This window comes from Anguilla rostrata, chromosome 11, assembly GCF_018555375.3.
Source record: "Anguilla rostrata isolate EN2019 chromosome 11, ASM1855537v3, whole genome shotgun sequence".
Classification (NCBI taxonomy): domain Eukaryota; kingdom Metazoa; phylum Chordata; class Actinopteri; order Anguilliformes; family Anguillidae; genus Anguilla; species Anguilla rostrata.
The window spans coordinates 25,491,513-25,510,955 of NC_057943.1; the positions used below are offsets into that span (position 1 = coordinate 25,491,513).

Consider the following 19,443-nt stretch of genomic DNA (forward strand, 5'->3'; position numbering starts at 1 on the left):
TTCTCAATGTTCCATGGGAAATTCACAGTGAATAGAACACCATTCTAACCCCCCACCCCCTCTTCTTCCCTCCCTCCCTCCCTCCCTCCCTCCTGCTCCTCCCCTTCCCTCCCCTCTCTTCCCCTCCCTCTATCCAGCAGGCCCCTGAGGTTTTTGGAGAATGAGTGTGTGGGGAGAGGGGGGAGGGGGCTCAGCGGTACATGCGCTGGGTGACAATAATAGCTCCTGAGGGAGAGGTGCAGATGCAAGAGCCCTGATTTTACCGCCATCTGAGAAAGACAGAGAGAGAGGGGGAGAGAGAGAAGGAGAGAGAGACAGAAAGGCAGAGAGAGAGGGACAGAAAGAGAGAGGGAGGTAGTTGGGAGAAAGGAGAGAGCAGCACAAATAATGGCCTATGTGAGAGCCCTGGGCTACCAGCCGCAGCAGTGAAACTTGGCTCAATCCCTGATGAAACCTCAGCAGCAGATCTCTCCCACAGCCCAGCAATGAAACAGTGTTCACCACACTGCCACTCAACACCAAGCATACCAGGAGCACTTCACTGCACTGTGTTGGGCTTGGAGGAGCAGTTTAACACCATTTAAACATTTGTCTGACCAAATGTTTGGTTCTTGTCGGAAAATGTAAAAATGTTCTCTTTTTTGAATGCATTTCCGCCCGTTTTCTGCCCTATTTGGAATCCCTAATCAGATACAACTCCGCACACTGCGCAGCCACAACAGGAGAGCAGTAGAAATGGACGCACTCTGAAGCGCACAATGTTGCCAGCTTTTTTCCACTGCGGCCCACAAGACAAGCTTGCTGTACTGCTTTAGCCAGCAGACCGCGGGAACAGAATCGACCAGCAGGGGTTGCTAGAGAGCGCAGAGACACAGATCCTGGCCGACTGATTCCTGGGCCGAGCTATTGTCTGTGATGTGTCTCCCTGCGGTGCTACTTAGGAAAAGGCCTCGCTTTTAATTTAATTCTGGAAAAATTTTTATCATGTGAATGATTTAGACCACACAGGAGGTCTTCATCAGCACTGGCCACTGTCAGAAATAGCACAGCAGGACCGGACCGTGAGGTTGTAAGTCGATTTGGTGACTTTGTGTGTCAACTTTGTTGTACGTCGCTCTGGATAAGAGCGTCTGCCAAATGCCTGTAATGTAATGTAATGTAATGTAATGGTGAGCTCTGATGTCATGAGGTCGGTTCGACCCTGTTTTTCCTAACCACTTCTCCCTCTCTGTCCGCCAGGCCTGTTGAAGATGCACTGGACCCCGGAGCACGCTCAGTCTGTCAGACACTGGCCTGAGCAGCACCTGGACGTTTCCTCCACCACCTCGTCCCCCGCCCACAAGCCCGAGCTGCACGGCGGGCGGGGGCGGAGCTACAGCTACGCCTGGGCCAATGACGACATCTCGGCCCTGACCGCCTCCAGCCTGCTGAAGCGCTACGCGGAGAAGTACTCCGGCGCCCTGGACGGCCCCTACGACCGCGCCCCCATGGGCGGGTACCCCGAGGCGGGGCCGTTCGGGCCCCTGAACGGACAGAAGGTCGAGTTGGACCCCTGGCCCCTTTCGCACGCCGCCGAGGGGCCGTACACTCTGGCCCCGCCCCCCGGCCACGAGAGCCTCGGGGGGGGCAAGGTGGCGGGGGCGGGCAGCGCGGGGGTGGCGAGCAACGCCCTCTCGGACCCGAGTTATGGCTCGTGCGGCGCCCCCTCCACCCACGACTACGCCCCCGCCTACAACGGCACCTACCTCTCCTCAGGCTATTGCCCCCAGCCCGGGACAGCACTTCCACCCACCCCCCTTCACCCCCTGCAGCCTGCCCCCACCCTGGTACCCAGCTACACGCCCCCAGGTCCCGTCTACAACTACCCCAGCAGCAGCTACCCCCACCAGCCCAGCCTGGCCCCCAGCTACACCCACGCCCCCGCCCCCTACCTGCCCTCCAGCCTGGCCGCCCCCACCCCCCTGCCGCCCCGCCCCACGGCGGTGGGGGGAAGCTACGGCTACCAGGGCCAGGGTTTAGGGGGGGTGGAGCCGAGCGGCGCGCTGAAGAGGAAGGCCTTCGAAATGTCGGCGGAGGAAGAAGAAGGTGAGGGGTCCCGCTACAGGAAGTACGGCTATGAGCACGCCAAGCCCGGCGGCGGCTCTCCCTACGGCGTGAGCGAGGTCAAGGCCGAGTGCCATAGCAACGGGTTCGGACCAGCCAGCGCCGGCCCCCAGACCTTCAAACCCAGCAAGCCCCCGTCCCAGGCAGCTGGAGAGGAGCTGGGCAAGTTCTCTGGGCTGAAGCCCCTGGTGTCGCCCCCCTATGGCGGGGTGGGCGAGTACAGCCCCCCGGCGGGGCTGACGGGGGAGAACGGGGGCGGAGACCACGGGTACCCACAGCACCACCTGGGCCCCAAGCTCCCGGCCCCCTGCAGCCAATCGGGCGAGCTGCTGAAGGGCGCCGAGCCCCACCTCCTGGAGGTGGTGACGGGGGAGCTGCTGGATCGGAGCCCCGCCCCTCCCTGGGCGGAGCTGGGCGCGGGGCACGCCCAGGCGAAGGCGGCGCTGGAGGAGGACCTGCTGTGGCCCGTTCTGCGGCCCGGCCCGGGCCGACGCCCGCCCAGAACCGTCCTGCTGTTCGGGCCGCGGGGCAGCGGCAAGACGGCGCTGGCCCGGGGCGTGGCCTCCCAGCTGGGCGCGGCCTTCTTCCGGGTGAGCGGCGCCGCCCTGGCGTCGGAGTGGAAGGGCGAGGCGGATAAGCTCCTTCGGGCGCTCTTCTCCGCGGCGGCCGCCCGCCAGCCGGCCGTGGTGCTGGTGAGCCAGGCGGAGGCGCTGGCGGACGAGGGGGCGCGGCGGCAGCTGCGGTCCTGCCTGGAGGCGGCGCGGGCGGGGCCGGGGGCGGGGCCGGGCGGCCTGCTGATCGCCATGTGCGCCACGCGCCGCCCCGACCTGCTGGAGGACGCCACGCACCGCTGCTTCGCCAAGCGCTACTGCGTGGCGCTGCCGGACGCGGGCGGGCGCAGGCAGGTGCTCCTGCAGGCCCTGGTCCCGCTCGGGTGCCGCCTCAGCGAGCGCGAGGTGGCCGCCGTCCTGCAGCGCACCGAGGGCTTCTCCGTCCCCGAACTGCAGCAGCTCTGCCAGCAGGCCTCCGCCTGCGCCTCCGCCCCCTCCCCCGCCCCCCTGCACGGCCTCCCCGCCCCACTCGCGCCCCCCGCCTTCAAGGATTTCGAGAACGCCTTCTGCAAGGTGCGCCCGCACGCCACAGCCAAAGAACTGGACACCTGCGCGGAGTGGAGCAAGCTGCACGGCCAATGAGGAGAGGGCAGGGATAAAGGTGGGCGGAGTCAGAGCCGAAGAGTCAAGTCCGTCGTCTCTCTCTCTATCGAGTACGAGCAAGTCGGATCGCGCGGGGAGTTCTCTTAACCTAGTACTTATTTTGCAGCCAAAAAGGGGGGTTGAAGAATGGTTTAAAGGTGTGTTTCGGGTAAGGGTGGGAGGGGGTCCACGCTGGATTTAATCGATATAACACACCACCTCATAAATGTACATACAATTTTTATTTTTCCCAAAGAGTTGAAATAGAGGACCTTTTTTGGGTGGGTGGGGGTGAGGGCTGGCGGAGGGTTGGGGGGGGGGGTTGTTTTTGGGTTGATTTGACGGGACGTCTGAATGACTTGTAAGGGTGTTTCACTATCCCAGATTACCCTTGACCCGGGATTAAATCTGAGTTTTGACAGGATGGTTGATCAGTCAGTGTGTGCATGCATGATTTAATCCCAGATCACGGCCAATTGGGGGGTCACTGAAAAATCCCAAATTACCGCTACTCTCAGGATACTATTTATTTCAAGTTGCTCCAAAAGCATGGCAGGTTTAGGTTTTTTATATTTTAATTTTGGTTTTTAATGAAGTTGATTTAGTTGTTTATTCTGGCTGCTTGGCTTGTAAAGGGCTTTGGATCTTATCCAGAATCAAGACTGTTCTGCACACACACAAACACAAAATAATAATAGTTATAACAGCGATGCCCTTGTTCGTTTTTCCCTCATAACTGTCAAATACACCCATAACGATACTATTAATCCTTTTCAAGGGAGAATTGCTTTAAAATATTAAAATTGCTTACTCCGTGCACCCAGTACTTCGCCATGTGACTGAGTGTTCTATCCATGGCATGTAAGGCAGGACAGCTCGATAAAAATGTTTTCTGCAACCAATAAGGGGCGCAAAAAACATATATATCCAAATGGTTTCGTTAAAGCCCAGGACACAAATACTCACAAATTATTTCCAAATGTAGCCTCGGGTTTCACTTGCGGGTCCCGCTGTACACATAGGACACGGTTTTGGTACATTCGGTTAGCGCAGTCAGCGCTAGCAAGTACGGGATGCGTATCGTAACGCATTTCAAAGCATCGTTTTTCACCGTGACATTTTCTCCTCTAACGCATGCCAGGTGGTGACCTCATCACGTTTGCAGTTTCCAAAGCGCCATCATTCCTCGCGCAAATGTGACGTGACATAACGTGTTCCTTGAAACGGGACGCATAGGCAAGCACACCAAGATCTTCGCATAACCCCGCGCCACACGTTTTATAGAACTTGAAGGGAGACAGAGACCCCTGATAGTTGTTTGGCACAAGCATCATTTAAGAACCACCTTCAAAGCTGCTAAAATTGGTTAATGGTTAAAAATCCATGCACACGTCACATTGAAGGGTACGTTGGATTCGCACACAATCAACAAAGCAATCAGTTCGTATGTGTCCACATTCCGCAATCCACTGCAGTTTTTCTGAAGGAGTTTCTCAACAGCCCCCCACCCGCCCTAAATGTTTTTTTAAAAATAAAAAAACAGACAGGCCATTCAGGTCCTTGGATGTCAACTTTTTTTGTTGTTTTATAAATGTAATCTTTTTATTTTTGCATAGTATGTGTAGTCTTGTTTTTTTTTTTTTCAAATACTCAGGAAGAATTTCTTTACCTCAGATTTTTAAAAATGAATGTATGTAACCATAGGGTCTTAGTAGTGAGCTTTGAGAAGACAGAGACACGACACACACCTGTACACATACTACAGCTGTGCTCTCACCTCACCAGAAGAAAAAAAAAAAGATAAAAACTTGAAGTTGCTACCAAGACTTACTGTACATTGAATGTAATTCAGGTATTTTTCAAAGGATATTTGAAGCCACAAATCCAATGTTTTTTATTATATATACATATATTTGTTTTTTTCCCCTTACCCATCTTTCTTTCTATTGTAGATTTTTGGTGGAATTATGATTGTCTTCATGAAGTGTAGATAACAGAAAAGATGCCCTTTTTTGTTGGACAAACCGTTTTGAAAAACAGTGTTCCGAATGACAGAATGTACCTGCGTTTCATTTCAGCCATCTTCCCTGCATATGTGCGCGTGTCTTATATAGAATGTATAGCACACACACGTGGCCACATGTGTGTGTGAGCAGGTACATATAAAACACGTTTAAAAAAGCCATTGTTTACAGACACACAGGAGCGCTCAATCTTAACGAGTACGGAGGCTGTTGTACACCAGGATTTTAATCAGCATTTAATCTGCATGTGACTGGCAGGCCAATCAAATCACTGGATATAATCAATAACCAATCGCAAATATTTACACTCTTTGTCCCTCCTCTCCCTCCCTTTCTCTCCCTACATGCAGACAATCCTGAACAAACAATATGTGCTGATGTTTAAAAAGTCCTGTATTTTAATAACAAAAATACCCATAATCCTGTGGTCCCCCCTGGGAGAGCAGCGCGCTGTGTGCCTCGTGGGTATGAGGGCGAAACGCCGATGTTGTTTCCCCCCCCTCCCCCTCCCCCTCTCCCCTAAGCCCCGCCCCCCCAGCCGTCCCCGGTGACGGATTGCGCCTGATTGTAAGCACCGGTGGCCATGTGGTGCGCCGCGAGCCCCCCTCCCGAACCGAAGCCTTTTGGGGCGGCGGCGCCCTGATGGATGGCCCGTAACCCAATATTACTATTCGACCCGTCCGCTGGCTGCAGCTGCCGGCCTCCGTCACAGCGCGCGGCCCCGTCGATTCACATGACCCCTGCCACACATATTGATCCGCGCTCAGGAAACCGCCACATACGCCAAAAAAGGACCCTCCTCGGGACGGGCCGCGGGGGTGGGGCGGGGGGGTGGGGTGGAAGGCATTCTGATGGGAATTAACAGGATGGGGGGGGCGGGGGTGGGGGCTCATTTATAAGAAATGAGGTTTGCATGTCAAACGAGCCAAAAATGCGGGCGGTCGGTAAGTGAGAATAATCAGTGACGTTCACGCCTGAATAAGTAAAGGGCGATGTCAGACTACGCCAAACGTGTGTAATGATCTCTAAAATAAACACAAGAGAAAGGTACGGGCAGAGAAGTCTCAGACAGCCCATGTGCTGCTCGATTTCTGAGAGGATTCTGATTCTCAGCAGTCTCCATTTACTAGGATTGTCCTGCTCTCCAGGTTGCAGCCCAGTGTTTACTGTAGCACTAGCTGGAGCGGGAAATATTGCTTTTCAGTTCACCGTGTTTTGCCAACAGCCAGTGAACTGGGCCACCCCTCATTACAGGAAGCCATAAGACCAGATCACCCAGGAATGGTGTGCGGGAGGGGGGAGAGATTTCAGTGTGATTTTGGTTACCTGGGAAGGATGTTCACCAAGCAATGAGCAAAACAAAATTCAGCACTTTTCAGAAATCATTTGCTGAGTACACCAAACTTAACTGAAAGAAAACGGGTGGTTCTTTGTGAATCGTTTTGATTATTTCTCCCTTTTTTTCCCCAAAAAGGTTCTCCAAAAACTTTCAGCAGATTTAGGTACGTAAAAAACTGTAAAAAAAAAAAAAAAAAAAACGGTTTGTCCAGCAGAAGTGGTATGTTGAATTGCCGTTGTTATCCTGTTAGAGCAGTTCTTGTATGTTCTTGTATCTAGTACATTCTCTGTAACCATTTCTACCTCATTTTGCGACATATGTTACATGAAAGTATTTATTTCATGTCTTTTTTTCGATGTCTGTTTTGAAATTATGACGATAATGATAATGTTCTTGAACTGTAATGGTCTACCTCAGAAGAGACTATTTTAAGAGAAAAGTATTACACGCTATTAAAAGAGATTATGTCACTCTTGGACTCTTGGGCTCTTGATGTTTTGGGGTATTATTGTATGTTAATGTCACATGAGAGAGAGACATAAAAGAGGGGGGAGCAGGGGAGGAAAGAAAGAGAGAAAGAGACAGAGGGGGGAGAGAGATACAATCATACGGAGAGGTGGAAGGCAGTGATCACCTGGGGGTACTTTGCTCCATATCCATCTCCCAAGTCCTCAGTTGATCTCTCTCTCATTATGTGAGTAGCCCTCACTGTTGGGGTCAGTGAACTCACTTGGGGTCAATTAACTAATTGAAGTGCTGGTGTGATTTAAGTACTGCGGGGGCAAAAAAAATAGGGAGGGGCAGGAGCTATACCACCAGGGAGCTTTAAAATGCACCCCCGGTCGCAGTTCCCTGGACCAACTGACAACATTATCGAGGGTGGGGGGGTATTGAACTTTGAATTTAGACCTCCAGATGAGCCTTATGGTAAATGGGGCTAAAACTTTAATGTTTAAAATAGTTGGACAGCTATTCCAGTTTGGAGTCTAAGGTTGGTGGACTACAATTGCTGTTACACAGAATATGGTATTTAGACAAACGCATATGAAGGGAAGTGGTTCAGGTCAAATAATCTCATCAAGAGCATAACATAACAACCTGGCCCCACACAAGATATGAAACTTCCATAACCAGGTCCTCAGAGTTGCCATTGTAGTTCATAATATCCAGGTACACAGGTGGGGATTTACGAAGGCATTTAAGGTGGAGTAACAGTCAAGCATCGCAACGGCAACATTCTGGCTGCAGGCCCAGTAATTCCTGTAAAAGGCCTCTACCACTGCAGGGCCATCCCACTTACACTAGAACCTCTTCACCCAGATCTCTTTGACATTTGAATGTAGACAGCGCCGTGCCAAAATTTTTGGCATATTTCAAGTCCAATTTTTTTCCCCAGTTTGGAAGTGGGGGGGGGGGGGGGAGGCTCAGGGATGAAAAAAAGTACCTTTTTCATTTTTAAAAGGATTTGGTCTGAAAGCCAGCGAAGGCCTGAATGAGCAGGTGAGATACTGGATCCGTCCCCCAGCGGCCTCGCGGTCCAGCGGCAGATCCGGCCGAGGTTCAGCCCGCTGGATCCGTCACGGTAGCGCACGGCGCGTGGGCGGGACCCCGCTGATTAACCCGCTAACGAAGACGCCCGGCTCTGCGGCAGCGCCCGCCCCGGCGCGCCGCTCGTCCTCCAGCACCCCGGGGAAGGGCGACCCGCTCCGCAGCTGTCAGACGTCCTGAAATGATTTCCTGTGTCATAAACGCTCTTAATTCAGTAATCAAAAGCTTCACCTTGGCCGGAGTGGTGAAGGATTAACGCGTTGGGGAGGTTCTGGGCGGGGCTATTTGCAAGTCCTGAAAGACACGCCGTGGTGTTGGCTAAGGGTTGCCATGGCATTAGCAGGCTGGGACAGGTTCCTGTGGCATTACCATGGGTTACTGCGATGCTATTGTTATGACATGAAACTGGTGTCCTCACAATAACACCAAAAGCAGAGGACCTGTCAAAAAGCCCACCTTGAGAATTGAACACAAACATATATACACATAAACTCGTGCTAACAAGTATGCAAAAAACACGCACATACTTGTACACATGCATAGGCACGCATTCATGATAACACACAATTACTCACAAAAAGCATAATACACAGACACACACACATTTTATAAAACTCTAGTTCTAACACTAGTTCTTTCCAAATACAAATAGCCTGGTTGAACAGCACCCTCTAGAGCAAGCCCTTTTAGAATCCCAGCCCTGCTAGGCCACTTGTGCACGCTGGTTTTACACTGAGCCAGGCTCAGCTAATCAGGTTTGACTGAGCCATTAATTAGTTTGCACTTGTAACATGCCTTGCCTGAAATATATCTGAGCTTTTAATTAGCATGCATGTGGAAAATGAGAGAGAGAGCGAGAGAGAGCAAGAGAGAGAGAATGAGCACGAGGGGAGAGAGAGAGGGGTGGGGAGAGAGTAAGAGAGAGAGGGATGATTATGCCCACAGCAGAGCAGTTAGAGTGATAATGTGTCCCTGTGCCCTTCCTGTAGGAGTGGCGCGGTATTGAAAGTGATGGAGGATATGGCAGTGATAGCTGGGGTCCAAACAAAGTCTCAAAGAAATTAAGCAACTACAAAGAAGTCTTAAATTTACAGATCTTAAAAATTTTGAAACATTGTTGCATATAGTCCCAAAAAAACTATTCTAAATATACTGCAGGTGCACAGAGCCTTAGATGAATTTTTTTTTAAAACACACTGGGCCCAGCAAAAATATCTGTCCTCACGGGATCACCCTCAGTTAATTTCAGCCCACATGCTGACAAACCTAGTGCAAAAACAGGAGCACAGCGTGCTACATGTATGACATGTAATTAATAACCATTAACAAGCAATTAATGGAGAAGAAATGTCACAGAAAAAAAAACTTAAATTGATTTACTGCATGATTCATGTGGTGCCAATAAGCCCACCTCATAACAGTATTAACATGATGCTAATACTATTAACCCATAAAACTATAACCATGTGATATCTCTAATATCACCTAAGATAGAGCAGACAAACACATGAGAGCATAGTTCATTTGGGTCTACTGGCTTCACTTTAAAACAATGAATCAGATGAGCATTGTGCAAAACATTGTGGGTGCTGTTTACACAAGCTATTGTTTAGTATCAATTAGCGATAAGAGATTATTAATTACTGATAAGAGATTAGTAATTAAAGCTGGAAAATGATTGTATGCATCTCATAAATAGCCCTTGTTCTGTCAGTGTGTGAGCTCAGATAAACTGATGATGATTCAGTGAAGGCTGATATTTTTTGCAGTGAACGAACGAGTGTTTAAGCGTTTTTAAAAGTGCGAATGGCTACCCTTCACACTCCCCTTCAGCTCCGCGTACCTGTGTGCGGCAGTGTCCAGGGACCCCGGCTTCACACGGAAAGCTGGTCAATGATTCTCTCCTGCTTCCTAATGGGGGGTAATTAGGCGGGGAGGTTGTGGAGCGGGGAAATAAAAGCCACTAATGAGCCTGCCAGCCGCCTTATTTACTTACAAACAGAGCGAGAAGTTTCCCACTCAGAGAGAGCGCCTTCTGCTGTCCCTGTCCACAGCTCACTAACAGCGCCACCTTCAGGAAGCACATGACGCTGCGCAATCGCACATACATCAATGCACAAGCACACTTAATCACGCACTTCACACACACACATACGCACACACACACACACACACACACACACACACACACACACACACACACACACACACACACCAACACACACACACACACACACACACACACACACACAAAATGTGTTACCCTCACGTACATGCTCACTCACACACAATAAGGCACCCTCACATACATATTCATGTGAACATAATCAGGCACTTCACATACACACACATACAATTGGATACCCTCACATACAAGCACATGAGGGCACACACACACACACACTTTTCCCTACTGCACATGGAGGCATAAAAACTGCACTTCCGCGGCTTCAAAACTGTTTTCACACGCCCGCGGACAGTCGAGCGTTGATGCCACAGTCAGTTTTTCCATATTTCTTCCCACAGTCAGTGGTCCAGAGGCACTGTGACTCATTTCCTCTGTCCTACTGGCCATCATCTGTGCATGACGATCATCTGCACAACAACCACCCACAATGCACTGGTCTCCTAAATACAATTGAAATTATATAAATATATAGTTCCAAGGTAAACATTCTACAGCAGATTTTCACAATCAATAAATCCTGTATAAAAGTCTGCAATGGGTTTCATACATCTAGCAGCACAGCTAGACCTTCAACCTCAATGCCACAATCTTTCTTTTCAAGAAAATCTTGTTTGCGGTGTACGTGTAACATTTATCTTTTTCTGAATTTTGACAGCATGAACAGCCTAGGTAAACGTGCGTATTTCCCGATAAATGTGTCCTAAATGTAAATTTCCACTGCACCACCATTTTATGTGTAATGAGTCCAGTCCTGTGTGCTGGTGTCAGTGTGTAAAACACCCATTCTTTCTTCTTCCCCTCAGTATTATTGGAGTTGGAGTGATTTCTATAATCATTATATTTAAAAAAACGGGTTTTAGGTGTAGCAAGCTCACATGGAGGAACAGTCAGCTAGCCTGTGCTTACAGCTCATGTGCAGGTTCGGACCCCACTGTTTGCACACCCTGCATCAAGAGAGATTTAGATGGTCTTAAACAGAAATAGCATACACAGGCCAACCTGGTACCGCGAGACCCAAGGCCTCACTGGACGTAAAAGGTGCATTCGCCATATCACATTGCACATGGCAGCAAGGTGAAGCCCCAGCCCCCCTCCCCCTCATCCTGCACCCCAATTGTCCCGCCCAGCCTTGATACTGACAAGGTTGACATCAGAGGAGAACGCTGACATGGGGTGAGTTAGAGCTGCCAGCTGTTTGCAATCAGGTCTATTTTGAAGTCAGGGACGCCTGGACCCCCAGGGCCCAAGCATCAACTGGCGTTGCCAGCTCCCTTCCCCAACCACAACCCCCGCTCCCAGTCCCCCTTGCCCCCCAACCCCCTGCCCCTCCCCCCATCTTACCCGCTGTGTAGTTTGGAAAAATGTATTTCTAGGTTAATGTGTGAATGAGAATCGGATGCATCTTAGAATAAGTAGGACAGTGATGCAAATGATTGCCCGCGTCCCTGTACTTGCCTTTGTGTAACTGTGACCAGTGCCTGCCTTACACACAAGGCCGCGTACACACAAGCACACACACACACACACGTACACGGACACACACATGTACACACACACACGCACACACACATACACATAAATACACACAAGCGCAAGTCCACAACGCACACACACACACATACACACATGTACACGCAAGCACACACACACACACACGCACACATGTACACATAAGCAAACATGCACACATACACACACATGTACACACACATACACACGTGTGCACACACACACAAACACAAGTACACACACACATACACATGTACACATAAGCAAACATGCACACATACACACACGTACACACACATACACACGTGTGCACACACGCACACATGCACACACACACAAATACACACAAACGCAAGTACACACACGCACACACACACATGCACACACACACGTACATGCAAGCACACATACACACACGCACACACACACATACACATGTACACATAAGCACACATGTACACAAGCAAACATGCACACATGCACACACATGCAAGCACACACACACACACACACACACACACACGCGCACACGCGCACACGCGCACACTGCATGGGTCACTCTAAATGGAGTACTCAGTGGAGCTGCAGAGACTCGTGGTTTGCAGGTCTGCGGCCGTGGCTCAAGCCCCTCAGGAGGGCATCATATGTTCCTGATAAATGAAATGCAGGTCTTTCGGTGTAGCTGCCATTATCACATTATCACTCGTTAGCATTCTTGGGTACTCCTTCTTCTCCCTCACCGGTATGTTCTGGGAAACGTTAGGCCTCCTGAGGCCAACACGCTGTTCTGGCACGGGGGTCAGGTAGGCCTGCCGCAACACGGACGTCCCAAACGGTGAACACCCGTCTCTCACGGTGAGAGGCCATGTCCGGCGTTAAGGAGTGAGGCCGGCCTGAACGTGTGCCCGGGACATTCACGGGTAGGACAAGGGGGTCATGGGACTGTGGACTTTTTCAGTAGTGGCTCTGACTCCCTGATCGGCACGCATTCAATCTGACTATTACCTTGGTTGCCAGGGGTCTTTGGAATTTCCCCACAATGCCCTGCCCCACCCCCAGTCACCAACCCCCCCCCCCCCCCCCAATCAAACACAACCTCAGCTCACGCCCCCACTCCCCTCCCGCCCCCTGCCTCACCTCGCACAACTGGATTCATTCCAGATGTGCCATCCAAGCAGCGTGGCTATTGCCAAAGCGAGACCTGACAAGAATTACAGCATTGCCAGTATAAAATGTAGGGAAATTGAGTCTTGGCAGCAAAAACGTGCTTTCCTCTTCTCCTGCCATGATGACTGTATTTAACCACTGATCTCAAAGCTCACTCAGGGGGTCATTCAGGCTCAAATGCATATTTGGGTCCTCACAATGCACAATACAGTTCAAGACCCTCAATACCACCCAACGCATTTCAGTTTACACTGTCACTTCAAACTGACACACACCCTTATGTTTTATTTGAATCTGGAGTTTGTTACTACTCGGATTAATCATCGACTACCATTGAAATGTATTGGATGTATTGCAATTTAAATAATTTTCCAGGAAAATCTTTTAAGCACAAATTTGGACAGCGGTAATTAGGATGGGGTTCTTTACAAATACACACTGCCTGTGTATTTTTGAGCTGGGGCTACTCTACTTGGGATTTTTTTCTTTTCCACAGAAGGATTCCAAGCCCGGGAATTTGAAGGACACACATCTAAGATGATGCCTGTATGTGTCTGTGTGTTTGTGTGTACGCGTGTGTACATGTGTGCGTGTGCCTGTGCGTGCATGTGTACATGAGTGTCTGTGTGTGTGTGTGCATGTCCACAGGTTAGCGTGGCAGGCAATGCGACAGCTCCATCCAGAAGCCATTGCTGCCATCCAGAGCAAAGCCCTCTTCAGCCAGGCTGAGGGACTGAAAAAGATTCACCATTGTATCGTGGACAATGTAATAACCACAGACAGGAAATGCTTCCGCTCCTTCATTTCTTTCATTATAAGGCCCCAACTGAATTCTTTTGGGGATTTTTCATCTTTGCCCTTCTCTTCCTGTTGTAAACTCACACACCAGTGTGCTGATGTCAGACAGAGAGCACACTCATTGGCTCTTAGCAATGTAGGATTATAAATTGCATTGTTGACCATTACAAACATTTTTGAGCCAAGACTAAAGACATATGATAATCAGAGCCGTTTTACTACAATCTCACACTATTCGTGAGTTGTGAGGCGTGCACCAACTGACGTAAGACCGGCAAGATTTTATTACGACTTCTAAGACTGTGAAATTGCTTAAAATATCATCTAGCATAACGCCAGCGTTATTTGACTTCTCAACAGGTGAAATAAAAACCCACACAAACAGCCACTAAGTAAACTTAAATATGTGCACAAAATTGCACATTTTTAAAAGCTTTCATCTTTTTTTCCTAAAGGAAAAAGATGCCTTTGATTGATCTCACATGATCTCTGGAATGGGAGGCAAGGTCATGGAGAGCAGAGGCTGAACATGGAGAGGTGGGCAGCAGGGACATCTAGTGGTCAGTAGCTGTAACTGTCTCGTCAATGAGAAGGAGTGAAGGAGAGAAGGGTTCATGCCACCCTGGGCATGGACCATGAAGCTGACCATCTACTATATATTAGTTAGAGATGAACCAATGATTTATGCTTCCTGCCTAAATACCTGCATCCATTTCATCTCTGAGGTTTCATCTTAGATGCTTTTACAGTCTCACTGAGGTACACATTCGACTACACAGATTACATTACCATTTACCCTTCAGTTAACCAGTTACACCGACTGAGAAATGAGTTTTCTGTAACAGTGATGACATGAGAAATCAATGCAGGTAGGAATGCAAGAACTGCATAGCCAATCAGTTGTAGGGGATGTGGCCAGACGTATAGAGACAGTTTTTATTGGAATTTATACAGGACAGCACCGCTACTCTTTCAAAAAGTGCAACGGGATCTTTAATGACCGCAGTGAGTCAGGAACTCAGTTTAAGATCTCCTCCAAAGAACGGTATAGAATGAACGTCCAGGAGGTGTGGTAGGAAATAGCATTAAGTCAATTTACAGGAGTAATTCAAGGTTGAACACCAAATGCCCTCAGCCAATAAATGGAAGAAAGGAAGAGGAAACTTTCTGTCAGGGAAACAGAAGTCATCTTACCAACTGCCATGCTTTTTAAAGTGCACAGTAATAGCAATGAAATGATGTTTCCAGCAACGTCCTCTACACCAAAGAGTGATTAATCATTTGAAGAATTCTAGGTTGAGTCATTTATAATATGAGTCACCTGGCATGAAATGGTTGTTTTGCATGTTAGTAATGGCAGGAAATCTGTTTGAGTAAATTTTCTTCAGAACAGCTATCGTATAACTACAAACCAACCGAAGGAAAACTTCAAAGCAGTTTTGGTCATTTCTTCATAATCCGAACCACCTGCAGCGACATTCTGGGATCAGACTCGGGTACGGGCGAGGGCATTTCGGAAAACCCGAGGTTGCGGTGTGTGGGGCAGCGGTAGGAGGAGGCCGGGGGGAAACGCTCGGGGAGCGGTGAGCGCCATGCTCATCTTCTCCGCTCGTGCGCGGGCAACCCAGCGCTGGTTTCGTTTCCGCGCCCGGTGGTGACGCATAGGAGGGCGGAGCCTGGCCCCGAGGGCACCGCGCGCCCACGGAGGGGCGGGGCGCGGGAGTCCTGACGAGCCCTATACCGCCGTCATGCAGGGGCAGAGGCGCCAAGCCAACGTTCCCTCACGGTCTGTCCCGTTTTCAGAAGAGCTGCTAAGAATACCTTTACTGATATCAAACTACTCCCAAAACCCACTGGCAAAGCACTGAGTACTTGCTGTTTTGTGTGATGTATAGACCTGCAGTTACATTTTTGTTCCATGACAAATCCTCAAAATGGTGTTTAAAGGTGTGTTCAGATGTTTTACACACATCTGTCAGGCAGGTTAAATGGGGTGCATGCATGATTCACCAGCAGGTTCAGAACACAGGCTTACATCCCCTGAATCAAAACAGATTCCCACAGCCCTACAGAGAAACTGAATCCCCAATTACCGAGTACCACTAGACCCAAGGCCTCACTGGACGTGAATGAGAAACACACACAATAAAACAGAGGCTCCAGGATAAAAGGTGCATTCGCCATATCGCATTGCACATGGCAGCAAGGTGAAGCCCCAGCCCCCCCTCCCCCTCATCCTGCACCCCAATTGTCCCGCCCAGCCTTGATACTGACAAGGTTGACATCAGAGGAGAATGCTGACATGGGGGGTTAGGGCTGCCAGCTGGTTGCAATCAGGTCTATACTGATCCAAAGTTTTGATTTCATGAACCTCGTTCCTGGGTATCAAGTAACCTGCATGCTGAGGAGGGAAAATGTGGATTTGAAGGACATCAGGCATGACTACATATGACAGGCTCATATGAAGGAGGTGAAAGGCTGCTATCAAACTTGAAGATGTTGATATCAAAAGAGGAAATGTTAATATCAAGGTCAAATGCATTCATATCAAACATAAAATAGTTGAAAGGCATTGTATGTGCATGCATATGCAAAATTGATGCTTGTGGCGATGGGCTTCACCGGCCTCCCTTCCACAGGAAAGATGGGAATCTTCTGCACCACACAGGGAGCGCGCTGGGGGGGGGGGGGCTGGGAGGGAAGCTCTGTTTATATCTGTCCAAATAGCCCCAATAGTGCAGAGCCATACGTAAGCGAGTCAATCATCTGTAGACTGCAGACCCTCAAGTTTCACACCATTAGTGTGAGGGAATGAGGCTGCGCTCAAGGAACTTTGGAAGAAAACTTAAAAATTAATTTAAAAAATATATATATTTCAATTTGTCTAAATACTTTTCGTCCCCCAAAATGGGGGGACTATGTATAAAAGGACAGCAATTCCTACACGGATCGCCCGATATGGATACAAATACCCTCAAATTAAAGCTGGTAGTCCACCCTCATATTCATTGTTTCATGTCAAATCAAATGTGCTACAGAGCCAAAACAACAGAAAATGTGTCATTGTCCAAATACTTATGGACTGCACAGTCCCTCAGTCTCTCTCTTCCTCCCTCCCCAACAGAGGCAAGTGCATCTCCCCATACCTGGACAAGGTCAAACCCAAGGACTTTGTGCAGTAGCAGCCCAGAAAAGGAGAATGACTTCATGGAAACACATATACTGTATAAATGAATACACATGCGCACACACACGCATGTGCATGCATGCATGCACGCACACAAATATGCTCTCAAATCAGCTCAGTAGACAATAGTTCCAGTATATTCCCCCCTATTAAATAGAGCATCAATAGCAAAATATAAGCAAGAACACTGTACCATTGAAGTCTCGATTTGACGTGTGTGTTTTAGGGTTTAAATATGTAGCTGTGTGCTGAATCCAAGGGCATTTTGCTCTTTTTACCCTAGACCCTCAGAAAAGAATCTTAAAGCAAACTGCGGACTACTGTGGATGAGTGCAAGCATTAACATAAACCATTATGAACATCAGTTTCTGTTAACAGGACTTTAGTCATATCAGGCATTAAGTTATACCGCCGTCATGCAGGGGCAGAGGCGCCAAGCCAACCTTCCCTCACGGTCTGTCCCGTTTTCGCAAGAGCTGCTAAGAATACCTTTACTGATATCAAACTACTCCCAAAACCCACTGGCAAAGCACTGAGTACTTGTTGTTTTGTGTGATGTATGGACAAAAATATACCTGCAGTTACATTTTTGTTCCATGACAAATCCTCAAAATGGTGTTTAAAGGTGTGTTCAGATGTTTTACACACATCTGTCAGGCAGGTTTTTTCCCGCAATCCACTATTATTTATGGAAAAACATATTATACAATACACTTTAAAACATATTATACAATATACAATTTTTTAAAATACTTTAGCCAACTATACTGTGTACATTATAATAGAAAACATCACAACAGCTCTGTTAGCACTAAGGGACTTGATCAAACACACAAGTCACATGAAAGTTACACACACACACACACACCCTATGAAATAAAGGCACAGTGGAAAAACATTTTTGCGCACAAGCATGCACGCATGCACAAGTAGCACCAAAAATCCAAATATTATACTAGGCCTTGGATTAGTTTAAATGCAGACAACTTCATGCAAACACATGCTTCCATGTGTTGGAATTCAGAATAAATGATTGTCCTTTATATTACATTGACCAAACATAAGAAAGAAGCTGATTTAACTGGAAATTGGTAAACAAACCATGATGGAATGGAATGCTGACCCTGCTAAAAAAAAAAGCATGTAATAACCACAAAACTGTAATAAATAAATACTCGTACTGTATTGGAATTGTCCGACATTGTGAAACAGCACCCCTATACAAAAACATACAGGAAAAAAGGCAGACAGAACCTGGTATTCTCAGGCAGTGACCCCACCCAGTACCATCCAGGCCTGACCCAGCTTAGCTTTGGAGACATGGCACGATCGGGTATATTCAGGGAGGTATGGCCCCAAGCAGTGGATGTTCTGTAAATTCACGTATTTTTACCGCTAACAACAATATCAGGCAATGAATTACCACAATGTAATGTTACTCTGTGTAAGCTCCGTGATAGCATTTCATGTAAAAACATTTCTGCAGTATGAGTAAGATACAGTAATTATAATCAATACTGGGGTAAAACATCAGACTTTAGCAAAAAAACAACAACCAAATGCTTCAACTTTCCATCACAATTTATCCCTAGATATTGTTCACAGGCACCCACCCAGAAATACTGAAACTACATGTACACACACACATAACCATTTCTCAAAAAATACTTTTTTGCTCCTTTTTTTTTTTTAAAGTCAGATTTGGTGACCTGTGATTTTTACTGGCAAAAAAAAAACCTACATGTATTTGCAGCAGCTCAATAAATGTTCCACAATCTTCTAATTAATACCAAGGAACACATCATTTTAAAAATGTTTGCCTGGGCCTGACTGAACTTCTAAAGGGACTGCATCTGGCACCAGGGCCTTAGTTTGCCCTCCCCATTATATAGAAATGTCATAATATTTCATCATTCAGAAATCAGAGGTAAATCACAGTAAATGACATCATTTTGTTGACTTACTTGTAGATGCCTTGAAATGTGCAGTTGCTTTGATTTAACCACAGACAGGAGTAATGCAGTATTTGCATGTAGATTGATCGTTTCCAACTCTACCACGGTTCACCAAAATGAACAAAGCCTGATGTCCTCTCTGACTTTTCATCTGAGTTTCTCTCGGTGTTCAGGACCAATCCAAATCACTCCAGTGTTCATACACAATGGCAGGTAGTCTTCCACAGTAGGGCCAAGACAACAAACAATTCTCTAAAACCAGTCCAGGGTCATACACATAAAGCAAGCCAAAAAATGAAAATCAATCTAAAAGACACAAACTCATACTTTTCACCACATGACCAAACACCTCTCACAGCTCCACCATCAAACATTTCATTTGGTCGGTTGGCTTTTGAAAGTCTTAGGGTCACCTTTAGGGTTAAGCTAATG

General features: G+C 48.1%; 1 protein-coding gene and 1 long non-coding RNA gene across 3 annotated transcripts in view; one reads left to right on the forward strand and one right to left on the reverse strand.

Moving 5' to 3' along the window:
- Positions 1-7,129, forward strand: part of fignl2 (fidgetin like 2) — a 27,763-nt gene extending 20,634 nt beyond the window's left edge. For both annotated transcript variants that reach the window (XM_064298983.1, XM_064298984.1), the window contains exon 3: positions 1,240-7,129. In XM_064298983.1, the coding sequence (XP_064155053.1) occupies positions 1,240-3,296 (2,057 nt within the window). In that variant the 3' untranslated portion in view covers positions 3,297-7,129. The remainder of the gene's footprint in view (positions 1-1,239) is intronic.
- LOC135234401 (uncharacterized) lies at positions 7,114-19,405 on the reverse strand. The gene is made up of 3 exons (XR_010324103.1): positions 19,021-19,405; positions 18,311-18,427; positions 7,114-8,383 (listed from the first exon to the last, which is right to left on the reverse strand). It is a non-coding gene; the product is annotated as an uncharacterized LOC135234401 (long non-coding RNA).
- Positions 19,406-19,443: the final 38 nt, after the last annotated feature.